At 42.6% G+C, this 14,304-nt stretch overlaps 1 protein-coding gene across 3 annotated transcripts in view; it reads right to left on the bottom strand.

The window, feature by feature from the left end:
• Positions 1-14,304, bottom strand: part of LOC124798516 (pyruvate dehydrogenase phosphatase regulatory subunit, mitochondrial-like) — a 163,883-nt gene that overhangs the window by 57,865 nt on the left and 91,714 nt on the right. For all 3 annotated transcript variants that reach the window (XR_007016947.1, XM_047261960.1, XM_047261961.1), the window contains exons 10-11: positions 13,208-13,362; positions 12,932-13,071 (exon numbers count right to left, since the gene is read on the bottom strand). Coding sequence is in view for 2 of the 3 variants with exons in the window: in XM_047261960.1 (XP_047117916.1) it covers positions 12,932-13,071; positions 13,208-13,362 (295 nt within the window). In the remaining variant the exon portion in view is untranslated. The remainder of the gene's footprint in view (positions 1-12,931; positions 13,072-13,207; positions 13,363-14,304) is intronic.

Here is a 14,304-nt window from a genome sequence, read left to right as displayed (position 1 = left end):
ATGACATGGCTGCTTTCACAGGTGGCCCGGCCCCTGATGGAGCAGGGTAAACCCGTGACAGGACTGGAATAGGATGTGCTGGGTTGGTGGATTGGGCAGGTTTTGCACCTGGGTCTTCCACAGGGATACGGTACTTGTGGCAAGGGGCTGGGAGAGGGAGTGGCAAATGGATGGACTAGGATGTTACGGAGGTTGGGTGGGCAATGGAACACCACTTGAGGAGGGGTGGGAAGTTCTTGGGTAGGATGTCCCTCGTTTCAGGGCAAGATGATACGTAATCAAAGCCCTGGCGAAGAATGTGGTTCAGTTGTTTCCGTCCGAGATGGTACTGGATGATGAAGGGGACACTCCTTTGTGGCTGTTTCTTGGGGGTGGTGGGAGGATTAGGAGTGTGAGGGAAAATGGCACAGGAGATCTGATTGTGGACTAGGTCTGGGGGTAGTGCCTATCTGTGAAGGCCTTGGTGAGACCCTCAGCATACTGAGCAAGGGAGTTTTTGTCACAGCAGAGATGCTGTTCCTGGAGGACCAGGCTATATGGAAGGGATTTTTTGCTCCTTCTTCTTCTTTTTCCTCCCCACCTCCCAGCCTCACAACCTCCTGAAGCTGTGCCTGTTGGTAGTACAGTCCCTGAACACTCCACCAGACAGCGTTCTCCTGTCTCCACACCCGTACGCTAATATCCCTTCCCCTTCTGCCCCTCCACATTGCCAGTTGCATCCCATGTGATGTTGTATTCTGGCCCAAGATACTGGAGTTGGCAGTCATGTGTGTGTGTGATGTGTGCTTGCTTGTGTGTGTGTGTGTGTGTGTGTGTGTGTGTGTGTGTGTGTGTGAATAGTGTATGTGTCTCTCTTTGACTGACGAAGGCTGTGGCCGAAAACTTTATGTGAGTGTCTTTTAATTGTGCCTGTCTGGAACTTGACGTGTCTTCTTTACAATAATAGTAATCTCTTTTTCCTACATTTTAGTATCAATGACTACATTATAAATCTCTCAAAATTGGCTCAGCCACCTCATATAAATATCTGGGTGCAAAAACTGCAGCAGTGTGAAATGACCAAGAATGCTCAATACACAGTAAAACAGCTGGCAGACTCCGGTTTATTGATAGGATACTATGGAAACATTCAACCTACAAAGAAGATTGTTTACAAAACAATTCTCTTAGAATATTGCTCACAAGGTACACACATAATGGCAGCATGGAAGGTCACAGGTTTGTCTGACACACAGGAGAGTGTCACAGAAATGCTGGAAAACCTGAACATGCAGATTCTTGGAAACAGACACCATCTACTCCATGACACATCATAGCCACCTTATCCTGAAGACATGTTTTGTTATGCACCAAAACTTTTGTTGTTTTTAGTGGGATATACTGATCCTACAGTGTTCACCTTTGGTACACTTGTGTAGAAGGGGTCACAAAACTAGTTAAGGGCAAAATCTGTGCATTTTGCACATGTATTTACACATAATTAAGTACATAAGCAGAGTTTTTGTACTGCCTTTGTGTTTGAATAAAATCACATGTGAAAAATTTATTTCATACTACAGTGTCAGTTGTAATCTACATTTGTGCTCTGTACAATTATGGCAGTAGTATTCTCATGAAAAATAACAACCTTGTGATGGTGCCTTACACTCAGACCACCGATGGCCATCATACCGTCCATAACTACTGTTATTCCACACGGATTCTCCCACAATGTAGTTTGACCTCAGCGAGTGTTTGACGTCAGCCAGTGGCATCACTGGAGATGACGAGAACATGGACACACTTCTTAACCACTTCAGAGACTGTGTGGATCTTAGTAGTGACGTGCTTTTAGTCATTCTGGCTTCTCACGAATATGAAACTGCCAAGACACTACAGCTACAACACTAACATGAACGCCTGACCAACAGCTATATCTCATCATCAACAAGACTACTTTGGGCAACAGCATGGCGTCTTTGCTCTGTCACAGCATGTGAGTTGTAATTGATCTAGCACTCCTGCCTGATTACACACTATGGACACTTTGGCTCCTAAAACTGGCAGAGAACATCCAAACAATGATGCTAGAGATGAGAAGGCACTGCTGGAGTTTAAACTTCAACTCACTGACACAATGCAGGGATTATCACAACACTGCATTCTAATCAAAAACCAACGGTTGCTACGCTGCAGTCACCACACAGTATGCCTGCAATGAAACCAATTTTTCACGATCCAGCTCGAGCTGTCCTGACATTCCACGCAGCCACAAACTGCCTGACAACAGTCGGACTGACTGAACTGGGTCATGCTCCCGGTCTCTACCACCCTGAGCACCCTTCACAGCTTTGGCAGACAACAGTCACCTACCGTGGCAGCTAAGATTGCTGACAGCTGGCGATGACCCAGACTCTGTGCATAAACAAAAGTCGTGCCAACCAAGTGCACTGCCTGCTTCCACACCCATAACAACACTATTGCTGGATTCACATCAGATTTGAGCAGGATGCACAATACTGCAGACGACCATGAAGCTACCTGACATAGGCATACTATGCCACTCATCATCAAGAAGACGCCTCTGCACACCACAACAACACAGCACCGACTTAGCGATTCAATGGACTATTGGTCCATGACAAGCACCTGCATACATATTTCCTTGTTGATACCAGCACTGATGCGAGCATTCCACCACCTGCTCTTGCGTCTGCTATACTGTTACTGTTGCCACTGTAACTGGGCGTGGCCAATGTCACTGTGATCGCAGTTGCGGGAACTGCACACATCACCTCGGCATAGCTAAGCAAGTACCTTGAACATTCTTAGTGGCAGAGATAGTTGGACCAGTCCTGGGAACCAACTTTTTCTGGCACTACTACCTACTGCTGGATTTAAATCACACCCTCCTCATACAACGGGGCAGTTGCCACCGCTCGATGCACCACTCAACCTGAAGCTACAAACCGAAGCACTTTGCAACCAGCTATGCTTAAAGGCAGCTGAGTTAATAACCAGTATCAAAACTGATATAGGGATTAGTGAACACAGGGTTGTCGTAGTGATATTGAATATTGTAGTCCCCAAATCCTCGGAAAAAAAGCGAAAAATATACCTATTCAAATAAGCAGATAAAAATTCACTTGACGCCTTCCTGAGAGACAATCTCCACTCATTCCAAATTAATAATATAAGTGTAGGCCAGATGTGGCTTGAATTTAAAGAAATAGTATCGGCAGCAATTGAGAGGTTTACACCAAATAAACTAACAGACGATGGAGCTGATCCTCCTTGGTACACAAAACGGGTTAGAACACTGTTGCAGAAACAATGAAACAAACATGCCAAACTTAAACAGACGCAAAGATTGGCGATCTTTTACAGAAGCTCGAAACTTAGCGCAGAGTTCAATGCAAGACGCCTTTAACAGTTTCCACAATGAAACTTTGTCTTGAAACCTGCAGAAAACCCAAAGAGATTCTGGTCGTATGTGAAGTAAATTAGTGGCAAGTAACAATCAGTGCCTTCTCTGCATGATAACAATGGAGATACTATCAAAGACAGTGCTGCCTAAGCAGATTTACTAAACACAGCCTTCCGAAACGCCTTCACAAAAGAAAACGAAGTAAATATTCCAGAATTTGAGTCAAGAACAGCTGCCAACATGAGTAATGTAGAAGTAAATATCTTTGGAGTAGTGAAGCAACTCAAATCACTTAATAAAAGCAAGTCTTCTGGTCCAGACTGTATACCAATTAGGTTCCTTTTGGAGTATGCTGATGCATTAGCTCCATACTTAACAACCATATACAACCGTTCGCTCAACAAAAGATTCGTACCCAAAGACTGGAAAGTTGCACAGGTCACACCAATATTCAAGAAAGGTAGTAGGAGTAATCCACTAAATTACAGGCCCATATCGTTAACGTCAATATGCAGCAGGATTTTAGAACATATATTGTGTTCGAACATTATGAATTACCTCGAAGGAAACAGTCTATTGACACACAGTCAACATGGGTTTAGAAAACATCGTTCCTGTGAAACACAACTAGCTCTTTATTCACATGAAGTGCTGAGTACTATTGACAAGGGATTCCAGATCGATTCCGTATTCCTGGATTTCTGGAGGGCTTTTGACACTGTACCACACAAGCGGCTCGTGGTAAAATTGCGTGCTTATGGAATATCGTCTCAGTTATGTGACTGGATTTGCGATTTCCTGTCAAAGAGGTCACAGTTCGTAGTAATTACCGGAAAGTCATAGAGTAAAACAGAAGTGATTTCAGGCGTTCCCCAAGGTAGCGTTATAGGCCCTTTGCTGTTCCTTATCTATATAAATGATTTGGGAGACAATCTGAGCTACTGTCTTTGGTTGTTTGCAGATGACACTGATGTTTATCGACTAATAAAGCCATCAGAAGATCAAAATAAACTGCAAAACGATTTAGAAAAAATATCTGAATGGTGCGAGAAGTGGCAGTTGACCATAAATATCGAAAAGTGTGAGGTCATCCACATGAGTGCTAAAAGGAACTCATTAAAATTTGGTTACACGATAAAGCAGTCTAATCTAAAAGCCGTAAATTCAACTAAATACCTAGGTAATTTAAATTGGAAAGAACACATAGAAAATGTTCTGGGGAAGGCTAACCAAAGGTTGCGTTTTCTTGGCAGGACACTTAGAAAATGTAACAGACCCACTAAGGAGACTGCCTACACTACGCTTGTCCGTCCTCTTTTAGAATACTGCTGCGCTGTGTGGGATCCTTACCAGGTAGGACTGACAGGGTACAATGAAAAAGTTCAAAGAAAGGCAGGGCATTTTGTATTATCATGAAATATGGGAGAGTGTGTCACAGAAATGATACAGGATTTGGGCTGGAAAACATTAAAAGAAAGGCGTTTTTCGTTGCGACGGAATCTTCTCAGGAAATTCCAATCACCAACTTTCTCCTCTGAATGCGAAAATATTTTGTAGACACTGACCTACATAGGGCGGAATGATCACCATGACAAAATAAGGGAAATCAGAGCTTATACAGAAAGATATGGGTATTCATTCTTTCCGTGCGCTATACAAGATTGAGATAATAGAGAATTGTGAAGGTGGTTCGATGAACCCTCTGTCAGGCACTTAAATGTGATTTGTAGAGTATCCATGTAGATGTAGATGTAGAGTACTCATCATTACATCATGACAACAAGGTCACATGCCTCACCGATAAACAACTATGGAGATGAACCATGGACAGCACCCATCACTACATGCAGCCCAATAGCGTCTCGATGACCTCCATCATCTCAATATGGATTACCACCATCATGCCACTAATATGGCTACTTCTCGGGTTAATAAAGCATTACAACCCCCACTCAAGTGCGCTCCTGAGAAAATGCCATGTGACACTAACAGTGATGGCGAATCATGTTGCACCCTGCTTCCTGGATTCAGTCCATGCTCCCCTAATAGACCACATACAATCTGTGCCATATGGGAAGGTACAGTCCACCACATTACAGCTACACCAGGTCCCCTTGTCCATTGCTGCCCCATCATCTAGCTCCCCACAAACTTAAAGTGGTTGAAGCAGCATAGTCAGGCCATCAGACAGTGCTTGGGCCTCCCCAATTTAACGAATTCCTACAAAGAACAGTACATGGCACCTATGCAGAGACTACCACCACCTCAACGTACATACAGTCGACAACTAACCCATTCAAACTTGCATGGTCTTTCCCACATCTTGGCCAGTGCAAAACTTTTAAGTGTCATTGATTGCAAAACAGCATACCTGCAAATTCCAATGGCAGACAAAGACGCACTAAAAGCTGCAATAATCATGCCACTTGATCTCTCTGAGTTCATCTACATGTCGTATGGACTAAAATATGCAGCACAGACATTGCAAAGATTTATTGATAGTGTACTGTTCAATTTGCCTTTTTGATACACCTGTTCAGATGACATCATAATCTTTTCACAAAATCAGCAAAATCGCGACGATCACTTGCATATTGTCCCTGATAAGCTCATCTTTCACTGGTTGTGATAAATGATGACAAGGGCCAACTTCAGCAGATCCTTGTGACCTTTGTCGTACACACATCAATGTGGCTGGGATGCATCCTGCTGCTGAGAAATCTGATCAGATACACCTTCCCCCACCTCCCATCAGCTATCAAGAGCTGCATTGGTTTGTGTGAATCATAAATTTCTACGGGAACCAATTGCCACATGCCACTGAGAATTTGCTACCACTTACCCCAGCATTGAGCAGCAAGAATACAGCTGGTAAAGGACACCTCAATTGAACAACGCAGATTCCAGTGGCCTTCAAGAAAATAAAATAGCACTTGCTACATGCCATGACCCCCACCCATTCATTGTCTGATGCACATCTAATTATCATGTCTGATGCTAGTGATCCCACGATCGGAGCTGCTTTACAGCAAGAGATCAATGGAATCACTCAACCACTTAGGTTTTTCTCATGCAAACTTACTGACACCCAGAAAAAAATGGTCCACATTTGACCACGAACTATTAGCTATAGATGAAGAAGTTCATCACATTCAGGATGAAGCTGAGAGGAGACCACTTACCAGATATAGAGGCTACCACCCATTGGCAGATGCATTCCACAACCTGTCAGCGGATTCTGCAGCCAGCAAATTCTGCCACCTGGATTTCATAGCACAATTCACTATTGACATGTGATATGTTATATGTGCCAATAATACTGAGGTGGACTATCTTTCCTTTATTGCAGTTACCTCCACCCAGTTGGATGTTGATAGAATCACGGATGCACAAGCAGGAGATGCCAATCTCCACAGCTCGTTTAACAAACCAGACACCGTACTCCAACTGCAACAATGCGTGCTACCCAGCAAGACCAAATAAGTTTTGTGTGACATTTCAAATGGACTGGTCTGACCATTAATTCCAGTCACACGACAACTTTTGACCTTCTCCACAACCTTGCACATCTGAGCAGGTGCACTACCATACACCTCATACTCGGTCCAACATTAAAAAGTATTGTGCCATGTGGACCAGGACTTGCATTCCATGCCAGCAAGAAAAAAGTGGCTGCACACAGTCCCCCTTTGGTAAATTTTCGATTCCAAAGGGGCAGTTCCAACATGTCCACATTGACATCGTAGGAACACTCCCCGAATCGCATGGCTACAGTTGCAGTCTATCAAAGATAGATCGCGTGACATGATGGGTGGAGGCCATGCCCGTTTCTGACATATCAGCAGAGACATTAGCAAAAACTTTTGTCAACAGCTCGATTGCCAGATTTGGCTGCCTGTGCTCCTTAATGTTAGACCACAGTCGGCAGTTTGAATCCCAACTGTTCAATGACTTGTGTCACCTATGTGAATTCAAATGGTCCTAGACACATCGCTCACCAAAATACTATATGGTGACCAACTCACTCTACCCGCTGACTTCGAAGTGTATGAAACGATCCTCACAGACCAAGACTTACCATACTTAGTTGCACGCATGCACACACATATACATCCATATGCCACCACCTTCTCATCACATGACAACAAATTCTTATTCGTACAGACCTGGCCATGTGTTTTCACATGATGCTATGTACAGACACAGTGCATACTGCCCTATCACCACCATTTACAGAACTATGTCAAATGTAGAAAAGTGATACAAACACTTTTGACTAACAGTGTCAGTGGCATGGGATTTAGCAGACCTGTCACAACAGACACTTCCTGCCCAATAGCCTCCTATGCACCCTTTAGTCAATTTCCAAGTGCATGTGAATCTCCATGATTTTCTGCATCATGACATATCCATCATGTGAAGCAATACTGACCACTTGATTACCGCTACCTACATGGATAGGCAGTTGGGTGCAAGCACTGCCACACACAGTTTCATACACACCACTCCTGTTCCACTGGAAGTTGACACGGCAGGACTCACCTCCCATTTTCTTAGCAGATAATACACTCACCATCACTGCCTTGGCTTACACTGCCATCTGCCCCGCAACACCTCCTGTGGAAGCAACAATGCTAGGCAACACTGCCAACATGCCTCCCAACAATTGAAAATGTTACTGAGACCACTCCCTTATCTGCTAATGCTGCCAGCGGCAACCCATTAGTCGCACACTGCTGCTGTGCTTGGGGGTGCTCTGTGCCCCCCTCCCCACCCCCACCCCCCTCCACCACCACTCTCACCAAAGCACCTTGCTGACTACAGTGTGTCATCCATCATGTATGTCATCACATCACTTAAGACAGACAATGCCCTATCACATGTGCTCTGCACTACAGGATGAAGAGGGTCTCTGTAGCAGCATAACATCTCCGACTCTCTAAATGAGGGATGCTGCCCCGCAAGGCAGTGGGAGTTAGCATGCTCTGTATGCTTGTAATGCTTACATGTGCATGTATCTCTGCTCACTAATAAATAGTGTGGGAAACGGTATGTCTATGCTGTGTCAATATTCTGCTATTAGATCACCCATAGCCCATTTCCCACAATTTCCTTATGGCATCCACCTGCTCTGCACAAATGTTCATGGCTCTTGATTGTTTGGGCATGTCTGGTACCTTATGGACAAAAAAAAAAAAAAAAAGTCATCAAATCAACTGCACGGGAAATGAACATAAAATAAATTTGAGTAGTATTTGTATGAAAATACCAACATTGTTTCTGTAACACACTGAACAACTGAAAGAAGTCCATATGGAGATTTTATACACAATGGACTCCAAGAGAACCATAAAACACCTCACAGAACAACAATGACAATAGACTACATAAAAATCATGTGTTAATACACACTTAAGCACCAAAGAAACTGGTATTGGCATGTTGTTGTTGTTGTGGTCTTCAGTCCTGAGACTGGCTTGATGCAGCTCTCCAGGCTACTCTATCCTGTGCAGGCTGCTTCATCTCCCAGCACCTACTGCAGCCTACATCCTTCTGAATCTGCTTAGTGTATTCATCTCTTGGTCTCCCGCTACGATTTTTACGCTCCACGCTGACCTCCAATACTAAATTGGTGATCCCTTGATGCCTCAGAACATGTCCTACCAACCGATCCCTTCTTCTAGTCAAGTTGTGCCACAAGCTTCTCTTCTCCCCAATCCTATTCAGTACCTCCTCATTAGTTATGTGATCTACCCATCTAATCTTCAGCATTCTTCTGTAGCACCACATTTCGAAAGCTTCTATTCTCTTCTGGTCCAAACTATTTATCGTCCATGTTTCACTTCCATACATGGCAACACTCCATACAAATACTTTCAGAAACGACTTCCTGACACTTAAATCTATACTTGATGTTAACAAATTTCTCTTCTTCAGAAACGCTTTCCTTGCCATTGCCAGTCTACATTTTATATCCTCTCTACTTCGACCATCATCAGTTATTTTGCTCCCCAAATAGCAAAACTCCTTTACTACTTTAAGTGTCTCATTTCCTAATCTAATTCCCTCTGCATCATACGACTTAATTCGACTACATTCCATTATCCTTGTTTTGCTTTTGTTGATGTTCATCTTATATCCTCCTTTCAAGACACTATGCATTCCATTCAACTGCTCTTCCAAGTCCTTTGCTGTCTCTGACAGAATTACAATGTCACTGGTGAACCTCAAAGTTTTTATTTCTTCTCCATGGATTTTAATACCTACTCCGAATTTTTCTTTTGTCTCCTTCACTGCTTCCTCAATATACAGATTGAATAACATTGGGGAGAGGCTACAACCCTGTCTCACTCCCTTCCCAACCACTGCTTCCTTTTCATGTCCCTCGACCCTTATAACTGCCATTTGGTTTCTGTACAAATTGTAAATAGCCTTTCGCTCCCTGTATTTTACCCCTGCCACCTTCAGAATTCGAAAGAGAGTATTCCAGTCAACATCGTCAAAAGCTTTCTCTAAGTCTACAAATGCTAGAAATGTAGGTTTGCCTTTCCTTAATCTAGCTTCTAAGATAAGTTGTAAGGTCAGTATTGCCTCACGTGTTCCGATATTTCTACGGAATCCAAACTGATCTTCCCCGAGGTCGGCTTCTACTAGTTTTTCCATTTGTCTGTAAGGAATTCGCATTAGTATTTTGTAGCCATGACTTATTAAACTGATAGTTCGGTAATTTTCACATCTGTCAACACCTGCTTTCTTTGGGATTGGAATTATTATATTCTTCTTGAAGTATGAGGGTATTTCACCTGTCTCATACATCTTGCTCACCAGATGGTAGAGTTTTGTCAGGACTGGCTCTCCCAAGGCTGTCAGTAGTTCTAATGGAATGTTGTCTATTCCCGAGGCCTTGTTTCGACTTAGATCTTTCAGTGCTCTGTCGAACTCTTCACGCAGTATCATATCTCCCTTTTCATCTTCATCTACATTCTCTTCCATTTCCATAATATTGTCCTCAAGTACATCACCCTTGTATAGACCCTCTATATACTCTTTCCAACTTTCTGCTTTCCCTTCTTTGCTTAGAACTGGGTTTCCATCTGAGCTCTTGATTTTCATACAAGTGGTTCTCTTTTCTCCAAAGGTCTCTTTAATTTTCCTGTAGGCAGTATCTATCTTTCCCCTAGTGAGATAAGCCTCTATATCCTTACATTTGTCCTCTAGCCATCCCTGCTTAGCCATTTTGCACTTCCTGTCGATCTCATTTTTGAGATGTTTGTATTCCTTTTTGCCTGCTTCATTTACTGCATGTTTATGTGTATTCAAATACAGAGACATGTAAACAGGCAGAATATGATGCAATGGTCAGCAATGCCTATATAAGACAACAAGCATCTGGCACAGTTGTTAGATCGGTTACTGCTGCTACAACGGCAGGTTATGAAGATTTAAGTGAATTTGAACATGGTGTTATAGCTGGGGATGGGACACAGCTTCTCCAATGATGAAGTGGGGACTTTCCTGTATGACCATTTCATGAGGGTACCATGAATATCAGGAATACGGTAAAACATCAAATCTCTGACATTGTCTTGGCCAAAAAAACATCCTGCAAGAACGGAACCAACCACGACTGCAGAGAATATTTCAATGTGACAGAAGTGCAACCCTGTTCAGGAAGAATTCCTCCCCCCCCCCCTCCTCCCCTTTCCCTCCCTGGACAGCCCTGCAGGATTCATGGTGTCAGTTCCCTTCAGCACTACTTCAGACATTACTCAAGTCCATGCCACATTGTGTTGTGGCACTTCTGCGTGCTCGCGGGGACACTACACGATATTAGGCAGGTGTGCCAGTTTCTTCGGCTCCTCAGTGAATACTGTCCACATGGATAAATGGAAATGCTAAGAATAGTGAAATATTTCTGTTGTGTGGTGTGGTCTCTGGCAATTTGCTACCCTTCTGTACAGACATAATATTAAAAATACTTTCCAGCCATTTTAAAATATACGTTGCCTCCACAAACACAAAGCTAGCTAATGCCCTAGAAGTGTCACAGCCCTTCCTAACACCAAATTAAAAGACCACCTTCAACAAATTCTGTCAGAAAATCCATTTCATTCACTATGAAAGATCTTTGACTGCTCTCTAAATAAATAGAGCTTTTCTTTTTTGAAGGTATTTGAGTCTAGTGGTCAGCACAGATGGCTGTTATGAGGAGGACCCAGTTTGACTACTGGAACTGCCACGAATTTTTCCTTCTTGGAAGGACTGCTTGGGGTGGACTAAGCCTTGTGGTGCCAATTCAGAACTGCCTGAATGAGGAGTGGTGGGTCTACAGTCTGAAAAGTTGGCAAAACATACCACATCCATTTGACGTTGCAAGGCAGAGGATGACACAGCAGTCGGTCTACATAACCTGGGCATTGATGGACCGCATGAGGAGCTTGTTATTTGAGTTTAGTTTAGTTAAGTAAAATGTAACAAATTTAAGTTTCTTACAACAGGTGTTCTGGGGGTTCCTCTCTTCTCATTCTGGGAGGTTTGAGTGACCAGGCCCTCCTTTCTGACCTTCCACAACCTCTTCAATTTTCCACCCTCAGCAAGGAAATAGAAGTTCTGAAAGGTAAGAAGTTTGTTTCACCTGTAAATGTGCCTATTGGAAGTACTGGAATTTCATCTCCCAAAAGTCTGGCCAGCCATTCCGTTTCTTTGTAATTGTATAGTTTCCTCAGGTGAATCTTCCTTTTGAAACTATTACTATTATTATTATTATTATTACAACACAAAATGCTATTATGTTTATTCTAGTGGTGTTTATGGAACAGAGCAGCAGTGGTACATTAAGCAAAATGTATATATGGCTTGTTAAGCGCATGAAATATTTTGGTCATCAACGCAGAAGGTTTCTAGATCAGCAGTTAGAGACAGAACTGGAATGAAAGCATCAGGAAGTACCATTGGAAGATAACATTTCTCAGACATCAGCAGTCCATAAAACATGATTTGAATGGTTCCAAAGCAGGCAAGAGATTAAAACATTTCTACGAATAAAGATTGGCAAAGTGCATCATGTTACCTTGCTGTGTTCAGCACCCATATTACCTGACCTATTTAATGCTGATACAACAATGAAAGATGGACGTTCCCTCTCTAATCCTGAAAAATTAATCATCTTGTACAATAAGAAATTTTATAAAAAGAGCTCACTGACGCGGAAATCTTATTCCATGCACCTGCTGCCTCTCACTCCCAGCTGTCAGCGACAGTCCTTCAAATCTTCCTCCCGCTCCCCACCTTCTTCCCCTTTGCCCTCTGAATAACACCTCACCCCAGTCAAGCTGCAGAGCAGCTACAATGTAATCAGTCAGCACAATATAGTCAGTCAGGATGATCTTACAGGTGTGTGTGTGTGTGTGTGTGTGTGTGTGTGTGTGTGGTGTGTGTGTGTGTGTGCGAGTGAATGAGTGAGTGTGTGTATAAAAAGACCATACTAAATATACTAAGTATAGGATATAAAGCACTGAAGTTCACCTTTATTTCTATCTTAGAGAATGACGACATGTCAATTATGCCAACTCCTTCTCTGCATGCCAAATATTCTTCACGCATAAAGTCAAAGAACTTTGGTTTGTAGAAGCTTCCTCGAGGCATTTCGGGTAAAGGATCACCACCTGAGAAAGGTAACAAACACAACAACAAATTACAAGATATAAACAAGGGCATCAGTAACATATATCCAAAATTAGCACAAGGAGAGTAACAAAAATTTATCCTGATAGATATCTTATTACTATTTATGCTACTTACGCTTGTATGTTGAATCAAAGTAAAGTGGTCTTTCATAACCCATGCGTGTTCCAAATACAGCACCTCTGCTTTCTAGTTCACTGTATAATGGTGAACAGCGCAGTTTTCTTGCGTATTTGTACTCTGACTGGTGAGGGTAAAGAATACTGTAGTGCCTGCAACATACAGTTTATGACTCATACACCAAAATAAGGGCAAACCACTGCACAATCAAGTTTTCATCTATTAAACAAGATAACATAGAGTGTGTCAATATTCAGGGATATGACAGTGACAACCATCTGGAGCAAAAAAGTCTAGTAAACATGGGCTCTGCAATGCATACCTTATGAACTATGAGCACTTTCTCACTTTCACTATTTTGAAACAAATCTCCTCTGCTACTGCTACAAGCTCTTTGCTTTCCATATCCCAAGAGGTGGTAGTATGGACCAAAGCAAGAAAGAAGTGTCCAGTAAACAGGGCCCCTAAAGCACATACCCTAAGAACTATGAGCACTTGGTCATTGTCTCTACAGTGTAACACATCCCTTTCACTGAGCAAGTGCTCATAGCTCTTCAGGTATACATTCTAGAGACCATATTTACTAGTCAATTTTTTCCTTGTTTTCATCCATACTACCTCCTCCCAAAATAGGGAAAGCAAAGAGCTTGCGGTAGAACAGATTTTTTCTTCACATTATTGAAGATGAGGAAGTGCTCATAATTCTTAGGTTATGCACTTCAGAGCCCATGTTTAGTGGACTCTTTTGCTTCAGATGATCATTCCTGTCATATTCCTGAATATTGACTATTTCTCCTGGGACGTTCTGCATATTGGAAAATAAGTACTCAATATCAAACTTGCAGAACTTAGAGCCAAAAACAATCCTTTGCCTATTGTTCATTTAGAGCACTGTAGCACAGTCAACTCTACGCAGTACTGGCATTGAGGCATTATGGATACTGTGATTTTGTCAAAAGCAAACATTCAGTTGCAATTATTGGACGATCAGATCTTTTTGTGTGGGTGAAATAAATAACTTTCACCTACATTCGCATGAACACTGTGATCAGTGATCATAATGCAATAGTAAAGAAAAATGGCCTCAAATACAC

Source organism: Schistocerca piceifrons, chromosome 5 (assembly GCF_021461385.2).
Source record: "Schistocerca piceifrons isolate TAMUIC-IGC-003096 chromosome 5, iqSchPice1.1, whole genome shotgun sequence".
Classification (NCBI taxonomy): Eukaryota; Metazoa; Arthropoda; class Insecta; order Orthoptera; family Acrididae; genus Schistocerca; species Schistocerca piceifrons.
The sequence above is the reverse complement of the archived record's forward strand: the minus strand, read 5'-3'. Positions and strand labels throughout refer to the sequence as shown.